The sequence below is a fragment of the Patella vulgata genome, chromosome 6 (assembly GCF_932274485.2).
Source record: "Patella vulgata chromosome 6, xgPatVulg1.2, whole genome shotgun sequence".
Taxonomy (NCBI): Eukaryota; Metazoa; Mollusca; class Gastropoda; family Patellidae; genus Patella; species Patella vulgata.
In genome coordinates, this window is record NC_065884.2 from 13597717 (window position 1) to 13617604 (window position 19888).

General features: G+C 34.2%; 1 protein-coding gene across 5 annotated transcripts in view; it reads left to right on the forward strand.

Annotated features, from left to right (window-relative positions):
- LOC126825711 (uncharacterized) overlaps positions 1-19888 on the forward strand; it is a 30090-nt gene that overhangs the window by 6673 nt on the left and 3529 nt on the right. For 2 of the 5 annotated variants that reach the window (XR_007682141.2, XR_007682142.2), the window contains exon 2: positions 9841-9963. Coding sequence is in view for 2 of the 5 variants with exons in the window: in XM_050555471.2 (XP_050411428.1) it covers positions 8127-9140 (1014 nt within the window). In the remaining 3 variants the exon portion in view is untranslated. Of the gene's footprint in view, positions 1-8122; positions 9796-9840; positions 9964-19888 lie in introns of those variants that run through there. The other 3 variants (XM_050555471.2, XM_050555472.2, XR_007682145.2) reach the window with 2 other exon arrangements.

Below are 19888 nucleotides of genomic sequence, written 5' to 3' on the forward strand. Positions count from 1 at the left end.
ATGTTTAAAAATAGCTGCCGGTCGATATTTAAGGATATGGGTTTACTGTTCCATGTAATTAGATTAATCATTAAAAATATAACCTACAATTTTTGTTTCAATTAAATAAGTTAATCTTAACAATAATATTAGGCTATTGCATTTTTTGATTTAAATAATTTAATCTTATCAGTTGAGGAAGAAAGAGTTGGTATTTCAATCTAATAAGGTGCCTATAAATTATATAATTATTCATCCAATTATATACATTAACATTGTCTGATCGCTTTATTTAATAATACATTTATTAATTTATCATAAAGGTATTGTTAATTAAAGATGCGTTTTTAAATGTTAAACAGGCATTATGTAAGAGCTAAATCTGCTTATTGCAGGTCTTTCTTTGGGCCTTAAATGTTATATAAATTATCAATTAGACATTTATTAACATGAAAAGACCATAATCAACTCTCGATGCCATCTGATTGCTCAGATTTTAAATAGATTAGAACGGTATGGTCATAAATTTTCAATATGTTCAATTTGCATTATCTATTTTTGAAATGTTATACTCATTATAGTTAATAGCGAGAACGACCAGCTCTTATCTAAATCTTACATAATTCCCCTTCAAATTTATGTCTATTGTTATTGTATTATTTTAATTTAGGACATAAAGAAATATATTTTGGTTCTCGCCTGGATGACGTGTTTTAATTTTTTTTTTAAAAAAAACCTAACAAAACAGTCTTGTTAATTACTGCATGTAAATATTTTACCCGGGATACACGAAGTAACTCTGTAAAAAAATTTGACTAGATGGACTAAGACTAGTAATTATTTCCCCTTATTTCATGATGGACGAATGTAGTGCGAGTTATAAATAGACAATTCTTCCTGCATTTTTGGGTTGACTTTTTGGTCTAGAATTGGAGAAAAGGGATCAAATTTGCAATTTCATAGCAGTTTTGGGTAATACTGATGATATTACAGCGGAGGGATAGGGGGTGTAAAGTGTCTTTCTGCAGAGCAATCATTGTGTCGGAAGTGAGATTTTCACCCCTGTCAACTTCAAATCCGTGTAGCAAAAAATCTAAATGGTCAACCCCCTACAAAATTATGATGAGGAGATTGCCAAATGTTGTCCCCATTGTGCCTATAAAGATTGGAACCAACGGAATGTTGAGCAAAAAGCTACAGCCTGTGATGTTACAGTCATTTAACATTGAAGTCAATGGGCAAATAATTGCTAGTCTGAGTCCAGATCTATAGGCTAATTTGTCAAGTATGCAGGCAAGGTAATTGTTAATGACATGAATGATATTGGATACCGTAATCATATATTCATATAAACAACATGACGAGATTAATGTAGTCCCTTACAATTTTTAAAAACTCATCTGTTTCAAACAAGTTATAACTTAGAGCTAAAGACTTTGTGTAGATATGTTTTGTCAAGCGCTATGAACACAATTTTTGAAGAGTTTTGGCGCTAAAGAAATGGTCGTTCATTATATTTATTTATTTGGTTCTTCTGGAAAAATACATACATCTATTTAAACACCAAAAGTACTTGGCTGTTCTGTTCAAAAGCTTATAGTTCCAAATTTTTAAACAAAACATCTTTCACATGATTTAATTAGCTATTTATTTTTTTATTGAAGCCTGAAGAACAGGAAATAAAATTGGTGTGGCCAACATTGAAATATCAGATATCAAGGATGAAGTTGCCTTTATCAACTCTTGTAAATCTTTTAATGTACATGATTCCTGGAAGAATCTATTTCAGAACAAAAATTCCTTTTCATTGATAACTAAAGCAATAATTCCTTTTTTATTTAATGCTAATAGTGTTTACTGAAGCTAAATTAATTTCTCAACAAAGTCTAGATCAAAAAGACTATGAAATAATTGCTTACATTGGGGTGGATTCATATAAGTAAACCTTTTTCCAGTTGTGCAAGCTGAAAATGTGTGTATTTTTTTTTTTTTTTGTGGGGGGGGGGGGCTGCATTTATAAAATTAACTAAATTAAATGACAGAGGGGCTTAAAATAAATAAATGGCCATTTTCTAAAATTATTAATTAGGCCTAGATTGGAAAAGAATTTTGTAGGGATATTTACATCTTTATCAACTAAAGTATACAAACAAAGCTGAATTTATTTAAAAATGCACATTTGAATATAAACAAGATTTTTGAAACTGTTCTAATATACCATGCAATTGATAATAAAATGCAACATCTAATTTTATTAATCATACTATTGATAGGCCTATGCCGTAGGCCTGTGTGTGGCACAGAGCTGGTGCGGGTTAGTTAGCTCACAAATTATAACCCTTTTCCTTCTGCAAATTAAATTGTAGAACATTTTTTTGAAGTATTATAAAAATAAAAATAAAGGTGTTTGAAGTATTATCTATATCAAAAATATTTCCTAATTTTAGTGTAAATTGGTACGATACATGAATGAAGAAAGGCATTTTTTGCCCATTTGTAACCTTTTTTCAACTTAACGTCACACAGTAGCTATTTAATCTTTTGCAATAATCTAAAAATATTTTGGAAGGAGATATCTTGTTCTTTTTTTTCATATAGTTTTTATATACGTGTTTATTTTATTAATTTCATAAACGTAAATTTCAAAAACGTAAATTTCGCATGTCACTGTACGTACGTACTGTCGAAAGCTAGACCGGAAGTAAACAACCCCCCTGCGCAAAAAAATATGCGCACAAACCAGAACGCAACATCACGTAAAGTGCTAAAGACGAGTCGGCAATCATACGGTATTATCTATGGTAGAAGGGACTTAATTCAGGCTGGCATACCGTACTTCGACTGTATAAGGGCGATTCAAGGTAGCATGCAATAAGGAAATCGCTGAATGATCATGACTTATGTGAAACCATGTGCTTGGTATGGCTAATCCGAGCCTTCGATAATCCCCACAATTTTATTTCATACCCCCCCCCCCTTCAATTCACTTCAACTAAAATAGTTTTTTCAAGGTATAAATATGTAAATGTGCCAGAAAATTATTTACATACGTTTTATGAACACACGTTTAAGTGATACGTAAAATGATATCTGGAATTTCGTATTAAGGAAGGTATTTTTACTTTAAATACCCCTACCCCGTTATTTAATAGAGTTTCGTGACACCTGACTAATCGTTTTTCTTTCCCCTTGTCAGTGATGCAGGACAGAAAGCCTGACAAGGACAGCTGTATAGTCGTTCGAGTGGGACGAAAAACTAGGCCCAGTGTACACATTGGCGTGCACGTAATTGATCCTTTGGCAGTTGGAATTCGATAAAAGAGTAGACCCTGTCCGGGCAAATTTTCCCTCATAGCACACTGTATGGCGTATGTTCGTCTTCATTAGCCCAGTCGGAGTAGAACTATAGGACGTTAAACCTCATTTCATTGATTGTTTTTCAAGGTCTGTAAATATAAGTACAGCCCCCTTCTACTGACTTTGACGTTGTATATTGATCGCGTAATTCATTAATTTCCGTTCTAGTCCGGACTTTTTTCCGTATGCAAATGAGGAACGTCGTAGGTATATGTTCTGATATGCAACGTTTTATTATGCATTTGTCTAGAATGCAGAATGGAGAAGTGTTATGTGAAAAATAACTATTATACTGTATTTTGTATTATTGAAAAGTGTATTCTGCATTTTAACACCGTGACATTGGTATTGTGGAGCAATGGAAATTGTAAAACTAAAATACGTATTTTGAACTGCTGACATATGCAGTTTGCACCGTGAACAATGAAATAATACTGGCAACGTTATTCTTCCATAGTTTAGGGTTACTTGGACAAAGAGAGAAACAGAGCGTCTCGATCGGAAAATCTCGTACCATGGTTAGCCATTTATTCACATGGCAAGCCGTAGGTATATGTTCTGATATGCAACGTTTTATTATGCATTTGTCTATAATGCAGAATGGAGAAGTGTTATGTGCAAAATAACTATTATACTGTATTTTGTATTATTGAAAAGTGTATTCTGCATTTTAACACCGTGACATTGGTATTGTGGAGCAATGGAAATTGTAAAACTAAAATACGTATTTTGAACTGCTGACATGTGCAGTTTGCACCATGAACAATGAAATAATACTGGCAACGTTATTCTTCCATAGTTTAGGGTTACTTGGACAAAGAGAGAAACAGAGCGTCTCGATCGGAAAATATCGTACCATGGTTAGCCATTTATTCACATGGCAAGCCCATCTAGACTATCGAATAGTTTGCATATTCAGTGGACTAGACTATGCCGTATATCTGAGTTAAACACTTGTATGACTGGCCAATCCAAATTTGACCGTTAATGGGTGATGTTATTGACGAAGACTGACTATAAACTGCCAGACTATCGAGTCATATCGCCTGAAGATGCATATTACTTCGCTCAGAATCAAGTAAATTGGCTGACATTTTTAATATTACCATTTTTCAGTATATATTTCGGACTATTATAGCAAGCCCATTCGCTAAGTAATGAATCGATACCCAAATTATGTGCTTCACCGCCCTGCAAAAATGGACGTATTCAGATTATGAAAAATATATAGTAAAATGTTATTAAACTAGTGTTGAAATTAGTTTTGTGGACAGATCTTTTATCTTTTTATCGTTTACTGTGTAGCAAAGTAGTGGAAATTGGCGGTAGTGCTAATATTTTCGGATATATATATATATATATATATATATATATATATAAATAAACTAAATATCAAAACACGACTTGGCGCCTGTGCGGGGAACCATTTCAATAATAATAATGACCTAAAATCCAACCGAAGCTGCTCTTTGGTAACATTCTGGCCAATTAAAAGAAAAAAACTAGATAGAAGGAGTACGCGATTAACAATTAAAAGAAAACATTTCTAAAAAGATGGGTTTTAAGATTCCATTTAAAACTGTCAGTTGATGCTTGAGTTCTATAGGAAAATCATTAGAATTCCAGTTCTGCTGCCGCAAAAGCAAAGGCGCGTCTACCGAAAGAAGAGTTTGCAGTTACTGATTTGATAAGGTACTAAGTTTCGGAGCGAAGTTTTCTAGTAGGGTGGTAGGGTTGAATTAATTATAGAGGAGAGTCATCACATGACAAAGCACAAAAGGTCAGCATGAGAAGTTTAAAATCGATTCTGGGCTTAATCGGTAGCCAGTGGAGTTCTTTCAAAACGGGGGAAATATTGGTGTACAATTTAGTTCTTGTAACAATTCTTCCAGCTTTGTTTTTTAACTTCTGTAGTCTATTAATTTGATATGCTGGTAAGTTGTAGAGTAATGAGTTGCAGTAGTCGAGGCGTGAGGTCACCAAAGGGTTAATTAACAGTTTTGTTAGATTCAACGTTAAGGAAATTGCGGAAGCGTCCAACAGATTGAAGAGATGTGAGCATTCATGTTCATATTCTTATCCAAAATTCCACCAAGATTTCGAACAAACACTATTAACCTGGTTAACAACACAATTACCGATTGAAATATTACTAACAAATATTTTGGAAAAAAGATGATTAGAACCGATTTGCACGAACTCTATTTTTTCCGCATGTTGCTTTAAGGAGTCCTTTTTCATCCAGCACTTAATAACATCAATGCACGATTCAAATTTAGACACTCGAAGAGTTTCATTTTAAGGTTTAGTTGAAATATAGAGTTGAGTATCATCAGCATAGATATGATAATTCAGATTGAATGACTTCACAATACGCCCTAGAGGTGGTATAAGCGGTAAAGAGCAATGGTCCGAGCACCGACCCCTGGGGCACGCCGAATTAAGGTCTACAGATGAAGACTAACCAGTAATACCACATTTTTATTGACAAGACTGGTAAGGATATCATTATTCACGCGAGTTAAGGCTGTTGAGTAGTGGAAAGACCGAAGCTTCTTTCAACTGATCGGGAAGTTTTCCAGTAGATAGAGATGTATTCACTATGCTACAAAGAATAGGAAAACGTTCTGTAGAACAACTTTTAAACAAGATGGGTTGGGAATACATCTAGCTCACAAGAAGAGGATGTAGAAATGATTGATTTGATTTCATCATCAGCAGCTATTGGAAACATTGATGGTTGTGAACCAGTGAAGTTAACTTCAATGTCGTTATCAGATACCGATAAAGAACCATTATCAAATGCCCTACGTATGGTTACAATTTTATTTTTGAAGAACTGACTAATAGATTCAGCGAGTAGTTTGGGATCATAATGTTCTGGTAAAACGGTACTGTCGCTAGTTGTCATCATATTGTTCAATATTTGGCTCAGTTCTTTATGTTTTTTTATTATTGTCTTGTATACGATTTAAAACAAAGTTCTGTTTGGTCTGATTGATGAGGATGTTTACGAGCCTATGCATATATTTGTCTGTCAATTTCAAGCTTACTCTTACGCCAGACTTTTTCTGCCTTCTGGCGTGTCTGGTTGCTTTCACGTACAGAATCGTTGTACTATTTTCGATTTGGTCTGATGGTGAGTGTTTTACTGACAATAGGTGTATGGCTATTGATATATTTTGAAGCTCTGTATTATAGATTTGAAGTTTATCAGAAATATCATAGAAATTGCTAATTTTATTAAGGTCACTGTCATTTAAGATATCAGATTTCAAATTGGTTAAATTGATAGCTCTCAGTTTACGATATGATACAGTCTTCTGTAATGATTTGGGTTTTGGAAGTGAGCGGTTAGCCATGATTGAAAAATGATCAGAAATGAGATGGTTGTCTACAGATAAGTTGAACACTGAAGAGTCGGATCTGCGGGTAATAACGACATCTAGTAGGTGGCCTTTATTGTGAGTAGGTTTAGTTACATGTTGAACAAGGCCAAAAGATTCTATACTATCGTAGAAATGTGTAGTAGTTTTGGAATCAACATCCAGGTGGAGATTTATATCACCACATATCAAAAGATTTCCAGCACATGACGTAATTTCGTGAAGTATATCCAATAAGTCGTTGAAAAAGTCTCAACGGAGGCAGAATTAGGAGGCCGATACAATGAGAAGAGATGAAATAATTCGTTATGGTTTTTGATGGCGGTGTGTTGTATTTGGCAGCTAACAAAATGACCTATTTTAATCTTATATGCTTTAATGGTGGACTTGAAAAAGACTGCTATACCCCCTCCCCTCTTACTAGTATGATTGGTCGCCAATGCAGAGTAGTTAGTTGGAAGACATTGGTTTAGAGTAATGCTGCAATCATCTTTCAGCCAGGTCTCGATTGAGACAAGAATATCAAGGTCATTATCCAAAATACATTCTTGACTTTCATTGGCTTTGTTTCTAATGGACTACCAGTTTAAAAGACAGAAATTGAAATTGGAATCCATAGGCCAGGAATTGGAGGATAACTTGGATACATAAATCAAATTTGCCACATTTACTCCTCTACCTGTTTTGATCTTTCTTGGCTCGTTTGAAACTTTTATTGTAGGTTAAAAGGTGTTAAAATACACAAGTTTAAAGTCAGAGATCAACTCAGGAAAGTAACATAACTCAGTAGACACTCTATTGTTTTCACAGTTTGTAGTATAATTCACGGCTAAAAGTTGGTGTTTGTATAAGTGATCATGAGCAATGTTCAGCTCATTAGTACCCAGTTCACCAAATTCAAAAACTAATATTGTCAATATCACAAAAACTACACAGACTTTCTAAAATCATATTTTGTAAACTAAAAGATACACTATTTAAGAAGTAATATGCCAAGTAAAAGTCCAATAAAATAATCACAATTTTAAAAAATCACTAGTTTTCAGCAGACAAGACACAGTGCAAACCACTAGGCAGCCTTCTTGTCTGTAATTTCCCACCACATTGAATTCGTTTCCAAGTTCCCGCCGATATTTTCTATACAAATAGCATATTATTTGTGGACTTTATAAGTAGAGTTATTCCGTTGAAACCCACATTTAACAAAAAGAGATTATTTACCCGACAATCCCTTTGAGGAGACGTTACCAGGCCATCATTCTTCGTGTTTCACTGTACGATAAAGATGATAGTATCAAAATTCACATCCACCAATTTTTAACGAACAATCTAACAATCGATAAAATTGTTTACATCTTTAATTAGTTCCATAACAAGTTGTGTATATTACTATATTGCAGGAAAATGTTTAATAACGCTGATCTATTACCAGATTACCGTACAGAAAAAGTTGAAAGTATTATAAACAAAATGGCAGACAGAGTCGTTCAAGTTAAAGGTCCGTCAGTGAATGGAAGTGGCATTATCTTTAAGGCTAATAATAAATTTTATTTGCAAACATGTGTACATGTGATCATTGCATTCTGCCCTGAACATAACCAAAATAAGGTGCCACAAGGTACGCCATGTCAACATTGTGATTATGAAGCTTATGTTGTCAAAAACGTTGGTGTTGAGTACAAAGACAGATTTGGCGAAGAAGGTCATATCGACAGAGAGAAAATAAAATTGGTTGCGATGTGTGAGTCCAGTGAAAAGGCGATTTTTTCTTTGGATGAAGTTCCAAAATTCATCCAAGAAAACGATATGAAGGATTTACGCTGGCTAGTGGTAGACATTCAAATAAATGGAAACCAGACAAACACTATAAAAGGTCTACTCGAGGTTCATAAAACAGCATCCCGTGATCCAACATTTATCATTCGTTCTGCGAAACCGATTGCAGAGGGCACTGAATGTTGCATTGTTTTCAACAATACACAGGAAACACGTTGCACCGGAATTGAAAAATGTTGTAATTATTGTAGTTGGCTTTTCTTTGATCAAACAATTCTTCCGACTAAAGCAAAAGACTATTTTTTCAAAGGACTTCCTTGGGAAACAAATGGTGAGCAACAGGTAGTTGTGATTGCCTATGCAGAAGACAAGGAAATACGCTTTGGTAAACCACTTCCTGATCCTGATCACCAGGATTGTTTAATACCATGTGAAGGCATAAGTCCGCCCAAAGGTATTGCACCACTCAAGAAGGTGGTATTTTTAAAACATGATGCAAGTGTAAAGGATGGCAACAGTGGAGGGTGTGTTTTTGTAATCGGAAAAGATACGAAAGCCAGTATTGGCTACAAGTCATATATGTGTATGCACATTGCTGGCAACGATGACCATGGACTCTCATCTATTGGGCTAATTAATTAACCCACAAAACAGTATAAGGTGTCGGATAATCTCCGTCCTTGTATTTAATGTATATCAGATAGTACTGAAATTATTTCATGATATACATTAAATACAAGGACGGATTGATACATGTTTAATAACCTCTATAATCATTTAGCTGTTATTAGCTATATAAATATTTTGTATTAGCCTACATTTAAATTTGGTTTTACAAACAATACTTTATTCACAGGAAAGAACCGAGGAACAGTATAGGCCTATATTACCTCTCTATATTTGTCGCCGAAATAGGTTTCAACAATATATGATATCACACGACCTGTGTTGAAAGTCTTGTGGCCACATCTTTTTGAAATTTGAATGGGATGAGTGCACTAACCCTACCACAGTAAGGGGAAGAATCCTTTGATTTAATATTTTGAAGGGTTCTCATAATCTAAACAGTGATATTGTGAAACCTACTAAACTTAGGCTGTCTGTCTACAGTTAGCTCCGCTTGGGAACAGACACTAAGCTAGTTGACCGACATTTTAAGTCCTAAATCGACGATTTTAGTCGAAAAATATAAGTATACTTCGAAAATTTTGTTAAAGTAGTTATTCTGTTTCCATTTAATAAAAGTGAAAAAAGTTTATTTAGTCTTTGTGTGTATGACAGATGTGAAACTGGGTAGAACAGCATTACAAAACAGTATACTTTTTTTTTTTGGATATGGCAGCCGTTTAGGGCAGAGATATATTCTCGAAGTATGGAGTAGAGGATTTCTGTGTGCTGAATGATTGTCACATCGAAACCTTTCTCGGAACGGACAACCGGCGTTGGATGTTTAGTAAAATCCCAGGTAGAGTATTCATAAAAGTGCAATTAATAACCTATGTATCATAAATATAAAGATATTCTGTAAAATCTGACCTCAAGCGTGTGTCGGATTTTTATACGCCCACATTTTCATGTGGACGTATATTGTCGTCGCCCCTGTCCGTCCGTCCACAATTGTTTGTGAACAGTCTACAGGTCACAATTTTTATCCGATTTCAATGAAACTTGAAATATAGGTTTATCACCCTAAGATCTCAGTTCCTTTCGATATTGGCATGTATCGGACTGTAACTTCATGGATTATGGCCCCTGATTGTACGAAAAATCACGTTTTTAGCTTGTGAACACTGTAGAGGTCACAATTTTTATCCGATTTAAAAAAACGTATTATTATATCACCGTTACACCCTAAGGACGGCTGAGTTCGAATCTCGTGAAATCGGCCCAAAACTGACAGACAAAATGGCCGCCCTTCGTTCTCAAATAGCTTAAAAATATGGTATATCAAAGTTGTGGACCCTATAGACTTCACAATTTTAATCCTATTTTTATGAAACTTGAAATGTAAGTTTATAACCCAAAGCCCCGGTTCCTTTCGATATTCGCGCGTATCGGACCGTAACTTAACTTCCTGAATTATGGCCCCTGATTGTACGAAAAATCACTTTCTTTTTAGCTTGTTCTCTATCCATCTCTCGAAAATGTGGGCGTATCCTGCCTGGCAGCCGCTGGTGTTGTCAATGGTACTACATCTTTGATAAAACAATTAGTGACCTATAAAAATTAAGTAGTGTCTATCCCGTTCACAACATATGGTAACACTGGAACAGAAAGTCGCAGAACGTCCCTCATGAACCCAATGCTTCCCACCAAATGTAAAAAGAATCCGTTAAACAATATTGCCTCTATCGAGATCGCAAGGGAAATGGGGTATCATTCTGGTGCGGAACGCTGAGTAGTGATGGCGATGTTCCTCCATTAACAACAATGCACCACACCAAATTTGAAAAAGATAGTGTTAAAAAAACCATAACCTCTACCGCGTTCACAAGTCAACTGTTGGAGGATGGGGGGACCGATGGACGTACCGACTATATACGCCCAACTGCATGGTACATGCCCTTGTGTCAATAGTTTAGAGGATGGGGTATTAGGATCAACTTAATTACTATACTTGTAACGTTAAACTGTGTGTTTAACGTTACAATTGATACAGTCTAAGAATCCTTACGCAAGTTCAAATAGGTTCAAACGCACAATTGTCAACACATATCATTACAGTTTGTATTGGAATAAGTAATTCTATGACAAATAGTGAAGACTGGACCACTAAAATAGTTACCGAACAGTTTTTCTTTGTGGTTATGCGTTCTACATTTGCATAGCGATGTGTCTTGTAATGACGTATTACACACAAGCCGCCATGACACCAGCCAGTTGAAATTTCGCGTAGCAGTTGGGTTTCATCAAATCATATAATTAGGCCTATGCGGTAAGGCTTCACCTTTATTTCAATAGGAATTGATTTATTATATGTTAAGCTAGGTGCAGTACTGTTTTGGGTCAGTTTATGTGTAAATTAAGGGAGCTATAGGCCAGTAACCTTTTTGTAGTGATTTCACTAAAAAACTTGCGCAAAGGAACTCTGTAGGACAAGCCACTACTGTGGCTGGAGTAAGGCGGAAGACATCAGTAGTGGAACCATTTCTACGATCAACTAAGAAATGCATTAGCCAATAAGCCGGAATTTGACGAATATTACTGCATAATATGACATGGTAATTAATAATTGGTAAATTAAATTCATCATTGTATATTTAGTAACAGTTCCATTGCGGACACGGATTTGCCAGTATCGATAGCTTTCTTTATCTCCAATTTGATAGGCTATATGCAGACTAAATAACCCAAATAACCAATAAATTTAGCTTAAATACCGTGAATGAGCAAATGGCAGTACACAGAAGTAAGAAGGCCAATAGAGGGGTGCAATAGTTAACCATATATGAATGTTAATTACTTGATGACATGTAAACAGGCTGATCACACTATGAGGAATGTGTAAATAATCGTTTATTGGCATTTAGTAACTGGGCATAGAGATAAATTATCAGCTTGAAAACGTTGAGATTCCTCTGTCTAGACGTGCTGTATGTTACGAATATATATATCTATGAAATTAGCAATTGAGCAGAATATCCCGGGTTCGTTCCCAGTTTGAACAACAGAACCATTCTCCCTGCAGGTCAGGAGGTCAACCATACTCCTCGCAGTGTTTCGTTTGATTAGAGCTAATACCACTACTCACTGCAAATTCTTGTTCTAAATTATGACTGGTTAATAGTCCGATTAACAACCAATAGCTTACTGCGTAACAATACCAAACAGAGAGCTCCAAATTGGATCAAATATGTTTACATAATGTTACGTCATGACTCACGATTTTATTATCCTCAATTAACCAGTGCATAGCAGAATATTGCAAAAAAAAAAAACTAATTGTGTGCCAAACTAGCCTATCAACTGTCAACACGATTTTTACTCTGTGGATATACTGTTTTGAGACGAACAACACTTTCACCGTTTTAATACCTTAAATCACTGTCCAAAGTTTTAGGGAAGACACCTGATTAAACGAAGGGCTCTCATGTTGCTGTGCTTTTAGATAGATTTGATTGAACGAGAAGAATAGACACACTCCCCCAAAAGCGCAAGTATCAGAAGCTAATCCAGCAATGGTCAGAGAGGGATTTCTCGGGCCATTGCTTCAGGAATATGGAGGTCAATGTATTACTTATTCTACCGAAAACAAATAAACCAACGGACAATGGATTCGACACCCAGCAAACGCGTGTCAATGCTGTCTAACCCATTTAATCTCTGACTTGGACATTGAAAATGTTGGGTTTATTTTGCTCAATTGTCAAATCAGTCAAATGCCAAAATCTTTTGGTTCGAGATGAAGGCTTCGTTAAAAATCAGATATGTACGTCCTGATTTATTGCAATGAAATAAAATTTATTCTATGGACTTAATCAGACACGCATTAATCGACCCCCCCCCCCCCCCTGCTCAGCTACATATTTTTTTTTGTAAATCAACACTTTTTATGAGAAAGGTTTCTCGGCCGTGTGCTTTATCCTTTATCGTCAGATTTGGGACAGGATGGGCACTCAAAGCACGAGATAATGATATAGACATTATGTGATATCACAATTAATGCTTTGCATTCATGAAATTGAATCACAATGTCATTGTATTAATTCATAATAAAAATTGACGTCAAACGAGGTTTTGTTACTGTTCTATATTTTACCATAGTGATATGATTTAGCAATGAGTCAAGGCACGGTTCAATTGGCATATTTATATACGTCTTTGTGTGCATGTAAATTAAATTTTAGTAAAGGGAAAAATTGGATGTGATCTACGCCTATAATAAAAGTCACGAGATCTTCTATTGTCCTTTAGATTAAAATCTATTTATAAATCATCATATAATGTCTGTTCAGTATAATTAAAAAAACTATTCATATCGGATTACTCATACAGTATTATACAAATATTGCAGTTGGTGGTTTTTTTTGTGATTTGGTTATAAAGATATAGTTTATGTCAACTTGACATCTACTCACACAATTTTATAAGTTTAACCAAGTATATTAGGCAGCCATTAAAAAGACACTTCATACCATTCATTTAAAATCAAAATAAAAAAGTTTCTTTGGTTTAACAGAACACAGTTTTTATGGGAAACAATCACAGGTTTATTCTAAAAGCACAACGTTTCGACAAGTATCCTCTTATCGTTATCAAGCACAATGACATTTAGTAAACTTATTTACCTTGTATATACATCAAGTCTTACAGTACACTTTGTTTTCATTTATATGACGTATGGCTGTATATTTCATTTTCATCTAAAAATCCTGATTCCTTTGTTAATTCTAAATTTAAAATGGAGCAATGTATTTCTGAAATTTGTTAATGTATGTCGAAACATTTCCTAAAACTTGTTGACGATAAAACTGAATATATTCTAATTAGGTCAAACAAGCATTTGTCAAAATCAAACCGTGATCCACCTTTCACTCATGGTAATAGTGATTTTGTTTCAACATCATCTGCTCGTAATATTGGCGCCATCTTCGATAAAAATTAGAAAATTTATAAGATAAAATGCAACTAAGAAGATACTTGTTAATGCCTTGATCACCTCTCGTTTAGCCGGCTTAACTTTAAAACTGATTGATAAATTGCAGAAAGTACAAAACACCGCAGCACGTTTTATAAATCACATCAGAAAATATGATCATATCACACCCTTTACATTACATTGGTTACAATTTTCTTTTAGAATTAATTTTTAAAAAATTTTGTTAAAGATACGTTATGGGAGATTAGATAAAGAGTTGGTGGTTCTCTAAAAACTAGATAATGTAAAGGGAATATGCTGAAAATTTCAGTCAAATTGATCCACTGTGAAGCGAGTATTTAGCGATGCAATTTTGGGCCTTGCCTCGATCATCATTACTAAAGTCGGTACGATTAAAAAAAAGTCTCGATTATCCACTGTTTAAATCAGAAGCAGCAGACCGGGTTCTAATCCAGCGCAGGCTAGCGATGCCATCGAGAGTTGATTATGGTCTGGATAAGTTAATTAATGTCCAATTAATAATTTAGATAACATTCCAGGCCTAAAGAAAGGTCTGCAATTGGCAGATTTAGCTCTTGCATAATGTATGTTTAACTTTTAAATGTATATACAATCTCGCGCCAACATACTTTGAGAAATTTATATACCAAGAAGAAGTTTAAGATATTCTGATGATAAATTTCTTTTAAAGGGTCAATACCACTCTTGTTGTAACTGAATAATATGTCCCAATCTTTATTCTGGTCAACAAATTACACTATTTTACAATATTCCAATTAATTGATGATACAAATTTCATCTTAACACACCTAATTTAAAAAAATTGGAAAAATTCAAATAAATGATTTGAAAAGCCTGACGTAAAGGTTTTCAAATGTGACTTGGATTTAAAAATATTTTTGAACCCTCTGGACCAGTAAAATAGGATTTAATGGAAAATTTACACAACAGGTAGGACACTAACACATCTAGTACTTAGAATAAGGCTATTTTTTTTATTTTCTGGAGCTGTCAAGCCAGCAAGAGTGTTATTGTCCCTTTAAAACCAAGCTCTACAAAACTTTTAACTTTTGGTCAACGCTCGTTTACTGTTCGAGCACCTCTTTTGTGGAATAAACTACCTACAGTATTATTTTAAGATCTTGTAAATCTGTTTATAGGTTTAAGAAACATTTGAAAATTGATTTATTTTTAAGAGTTATCCCATCTTATTATGTATATATTTCTATTTTATTTGTATTTTGAATTGTAACATTGAAAAGTCCCCCTGAACATGTATGTTAATGGGGTTGGGGGGGGGGGGGCAATATAAACTTTGTAATAATAATAAGTATGATAAATAAATACAAACGGGCAACACGTTCAAATAATTACATCGTACATCTTTTTTATCTTATACTATACTCACAATTGAAGGACTTACAGTAATATTATACCTTAAAATAGACATCAAAAACGAACGTTTTATATGAAGTGAAACTCAATACAATTTAAACACATTACACATACAGATCGTAAGATTTAATACCATACTAGCAAAAAGCAATTTGTAATTCATGTTGTATAGAAACACTATAAGCAATACTAGGTTATTCACGGTGACATTTATGGAGTTTTGATCTACAATACAACATTGGATTGAGCATAAGTAATTGTTAGAAATCCCGTCTTCTAGCAGCATCTGTAAAATGGTCAAAGTATATGTTATATAAGAATATCAAAAAGTGACTTGCTTAAGAGAAACCTGTTATAGGGCAAACAATACCAATATACAACCCTCTGTTTGCTTTGTTGCATGATTTTGATAATATAATTTTAGCACAACCGAAAATCACCAAAAAAACACAGTAAGTATGGTTACTCCCCGTATATATCACCATACAATTATCTTCATCAGCAATGTTCACAAATTAAAAATAGAAAGACAGTAAGTACTGTATGGATAAAGCATGAGTATGGGGTTATACTGGGGGAAAAAAGACTCGATGAAAAAAAAACCGGAGGGTTTCTTTCTGGGGTCTTTCTGACACAGCATAACCGAAGACGAGTGCTTTATCTAAAACGTTGAGACACCCACGAAAATGAACTTTGATAGAAGAAAAATAACGAATTTTCCTCCTAAATAAGTCAGTTGTTTAAACATGGATAAGCAATTTAGACAAATATATTATTTAATTCCAATTAATTTTCATCGCCCAGTTTTAGTGCGAATTTATTTATTTGATTCTACGTTGGTTTATAAAATAAAGGGTTGCTGGCGTAGAACTGCGTAAAATGTAGTCCTATAGGGTATATCTAAAGACGTGTACGTAAAAAGTATATATCTCTTCATCCTCGGTATCCCCAGTGTGCATATTCCGTTCTACTGCACTATACCCTGGGTTAATCCAAACGGTTTCAACAATTTCAAATTATCTGCCCTGGCCTTGATTGTAGCTGTAGATAATCATATTCATGTCCAGATATTGAATGATTTATGTAAGTAATGTATATATTTATAATTTATTTATATTTAATTGTATTATCAAAATCTGTAGTATGTTTCGCTCATTTCAAATCTGTATAACATGTATATGTTTGACTTTTTTTATTTTTATTACTATTCGGTCTTTGTCTGAAATGTTTCATTCTGTTTTTCTTTTATTATTATTGAACTTATACTTGGCAATTTGATTCACAATAACTTGTCTACGATATTACTTGGACATAAAACTCCGCGAACGAACGATCGATTCTCAATAAAACTCTTAAACATGCATAAGCGCCCGGTCTTCATTAACATAATATTATATAATTTGTTGTTAAAAAATACGCATTTAGATTAATTAGGACTTGTCGCAAGTACTAGGACTTGTGTTAAAACTATTCTGCTCAAGCTTGTGTTGCTGTGCATTAACACAACATATCTTGTGGAGATTTATAAAAGTTTGTTGGGGTTTTTATCATACAATTAACACAAGTAATGTGTACCGTCACATTATTATTTTCTTTTTCTAAAATCGGGTTCCATAAAAATTATGTAAAGGGACACACACCAAAACGGCAAAAAATCACTTTGATCCAAAACTGCCAAAATATTAGTAATTGCAAAACAATATATAGTTCACACATGTTTAGTTTTTATTTAATAAAAATTTCAACTGAGCTGTTCCATTATTTGATAAAATAACAATTGACTCATAATCATTTTGAATGTGGTTTCAACTAATCAAAACAATGAATTAAAAAGCTGAATTCGAACCCCGAGAAATACATGCTGTTCTTCACAGGAAGGGTGTGAGTACTAATTAATTAACTGATTGGTTCAGTCATAAACACATAACTTCATGATCGGCTAAATTAATAGAAGCCTTGAAACCGTATCCATGTCTTAGAAATCACGATAGACTAAATATTATTCCATCATTAATTATATGCATGATTAATCCATTACCATAGTGCCGCTGTCCGGACACAATTTCCCTGGTAGCACACTAAGGCGCTAGCCCGTCGTCGTTAACCCAGTTGGTGAGAAAAGTAGAATGTTAAACGCCATTTCATCCCATCTTAATCCATTATTTATTTCATGTATGTTCGCATAATAATCACCGGAGACAAAAATGAAATCTTACAGTTCCCCCTGATTTTGGTATATAACCACATTATTTAAGAGAAACAGTATTCCGGGTCATTAAAACTACATGCATATAAACGGGTCAGTATCTTGCATAAATATAAACAGAATTATTTCCATTTTTTTTAAATGAATAGCTGTGGAAATCAAAATTACTGCTCCCAGGGACCGTACACAGATTTTTGTCAAAAATTTATAGTTTTATGAAAGCTTCTAGAGTAATTTTATGATTTTTATGATGTTTTATCCCATTTTATGATAATTTTATAATGTTTTTATCACATCTCATGTTTTTTTTATGTTTTTATCATTATCCAATATTATGATTTTCTTTATATAACTCCACTGACAGTAAATAAGTTGGTTAATATTCGATTGACTTTAAATTTATACACAATGTTTATGGTCATCAGACGTAGAAGCCTGTGGCTATTGATTTTTCAACGATTTCCGATAATTACTGATTTATAGTGTTATGGCCCTTGATCACTCTAAACCAGCGGTTGCCAGGCAAGATACGCCCACTTTTTGCAAGAGATGGATAGAGAACAAACTAAAAACAAAAGCGATTTTTCGTAGAATCAGGGGCTATAATCATGAGACGAAAGAGCCTATTGGTTTTTAAAGATTTCTGATAATTACTGCTAGCGTTATGGCCCTTGGTCCTTCTGTGAAGCCTATCAATTTTGAACGATTTCCAATGATTATGGCAATTTTTGGCAGAAATAGAAGCCAAATGGGGTTGTTACTCGTAATCAGATTTTAGTTTGGGTGGGGTTTTTTTTTTTTTTTTTTTAATATAAACTATATTTTATTCAATAAGAATAGGATTGGGGAACAGGCTAGGCCTATATCACCCCTCTCCCTTCAACAAAACGATATAATTACAATTAGTTTACTTAAATACATGTATATAGTCGAAACTATTCATATTGTGTTATTAATTAATAAAATTCTGAAAGTATACAATAATATTTTTTCAAATAAAAAGGTTATTTCAAATACATAATGACTAATTTTGGTTTAAGGTCTGAAAGTGTACAAATATGTTAACATAATCTAGTGATGGTAATGATAAATGACAATTTCAGTATCTATTACTCATTTCTAAAAAGTTTTCCACCTCAGAAAATGTTAATTTATTTTGTTCAAGTGATATATCCGTAGAGCCATACAATAGAAATTTTGTGTTGATGTATTCTGTTGGTAATGTTTTTATGGTTGTATTTCAGATTTTAGTGTATTATAAATGTTCAGCCGCTATGTCACAATTATTTTAGTCATTGGGTTTTCTCCGGTGTGAAAACATCCTGAAGGTTCGGCTCAGTCAGCCAATCCCTGCATGAAATGTATAGCAATGTCACCTTGAATTTATATGCATTATAACAAAAGATTGTTATCAATGGTAAAATATCACAATGTAATATGAAGAAAGGGGGATCCCGTTTATTTATAATACAAGTTGTTATTATATTCCACTTACATATTTAATATTCAAAAAAAAAAAGAAAAGGAAAATGGTGGTGCAAAGTTTAGGAGATCAACACAACTTTTGTTTGTTTTTTACAGGGGTGTTAAATGGGTCACCTTGATATTAATCTAGGTAGATTTGCTCTCAAAACTTCCATTATATATAATAGGCTTTTAGTTTATAATTAAATGTGACTGGCGTTCGGGGCCCGTGAGGTGGTGGGGGGGGGGCTTACTGGGACACTTGTCCAGGGCCCGGAGCCTAGAGGGGCCCGATGCCGAGGAATGTTTTTTTGAAAGATTTGATGGTATAAATTAAAACAAAAAAAATGCATTGTTGAAGATTGTAAAGTATAAGAAAACAAGTGACTTTTCTGAATGTGGGTACCAAGTGGCATGGGTTGGATTAGAATCGGATTCTGTCAGTCCACTTTTCGTAAAACTGGTGAATTAACAACTATAAACCACCCGCCCGGGCCTTCGTGCAGTGGGGCCCGACCCGCCCTCGTTCCACTTGAGACTCTCGACGTCGCCAGTGTATCCACCCCCGCCCCGTCAGTTTGAATCCAGCAACATGGTTTTGGTTATTGAAAAAAACAACCGATAGTTTATGTGATGAAAACATTTTCTTTTTGATCTTTAGGCGTCTGATGGTCAGGGTTTTGGTTTTTCAATTTATTTGCTTGATTAAAATGCCCTGTCAAGATC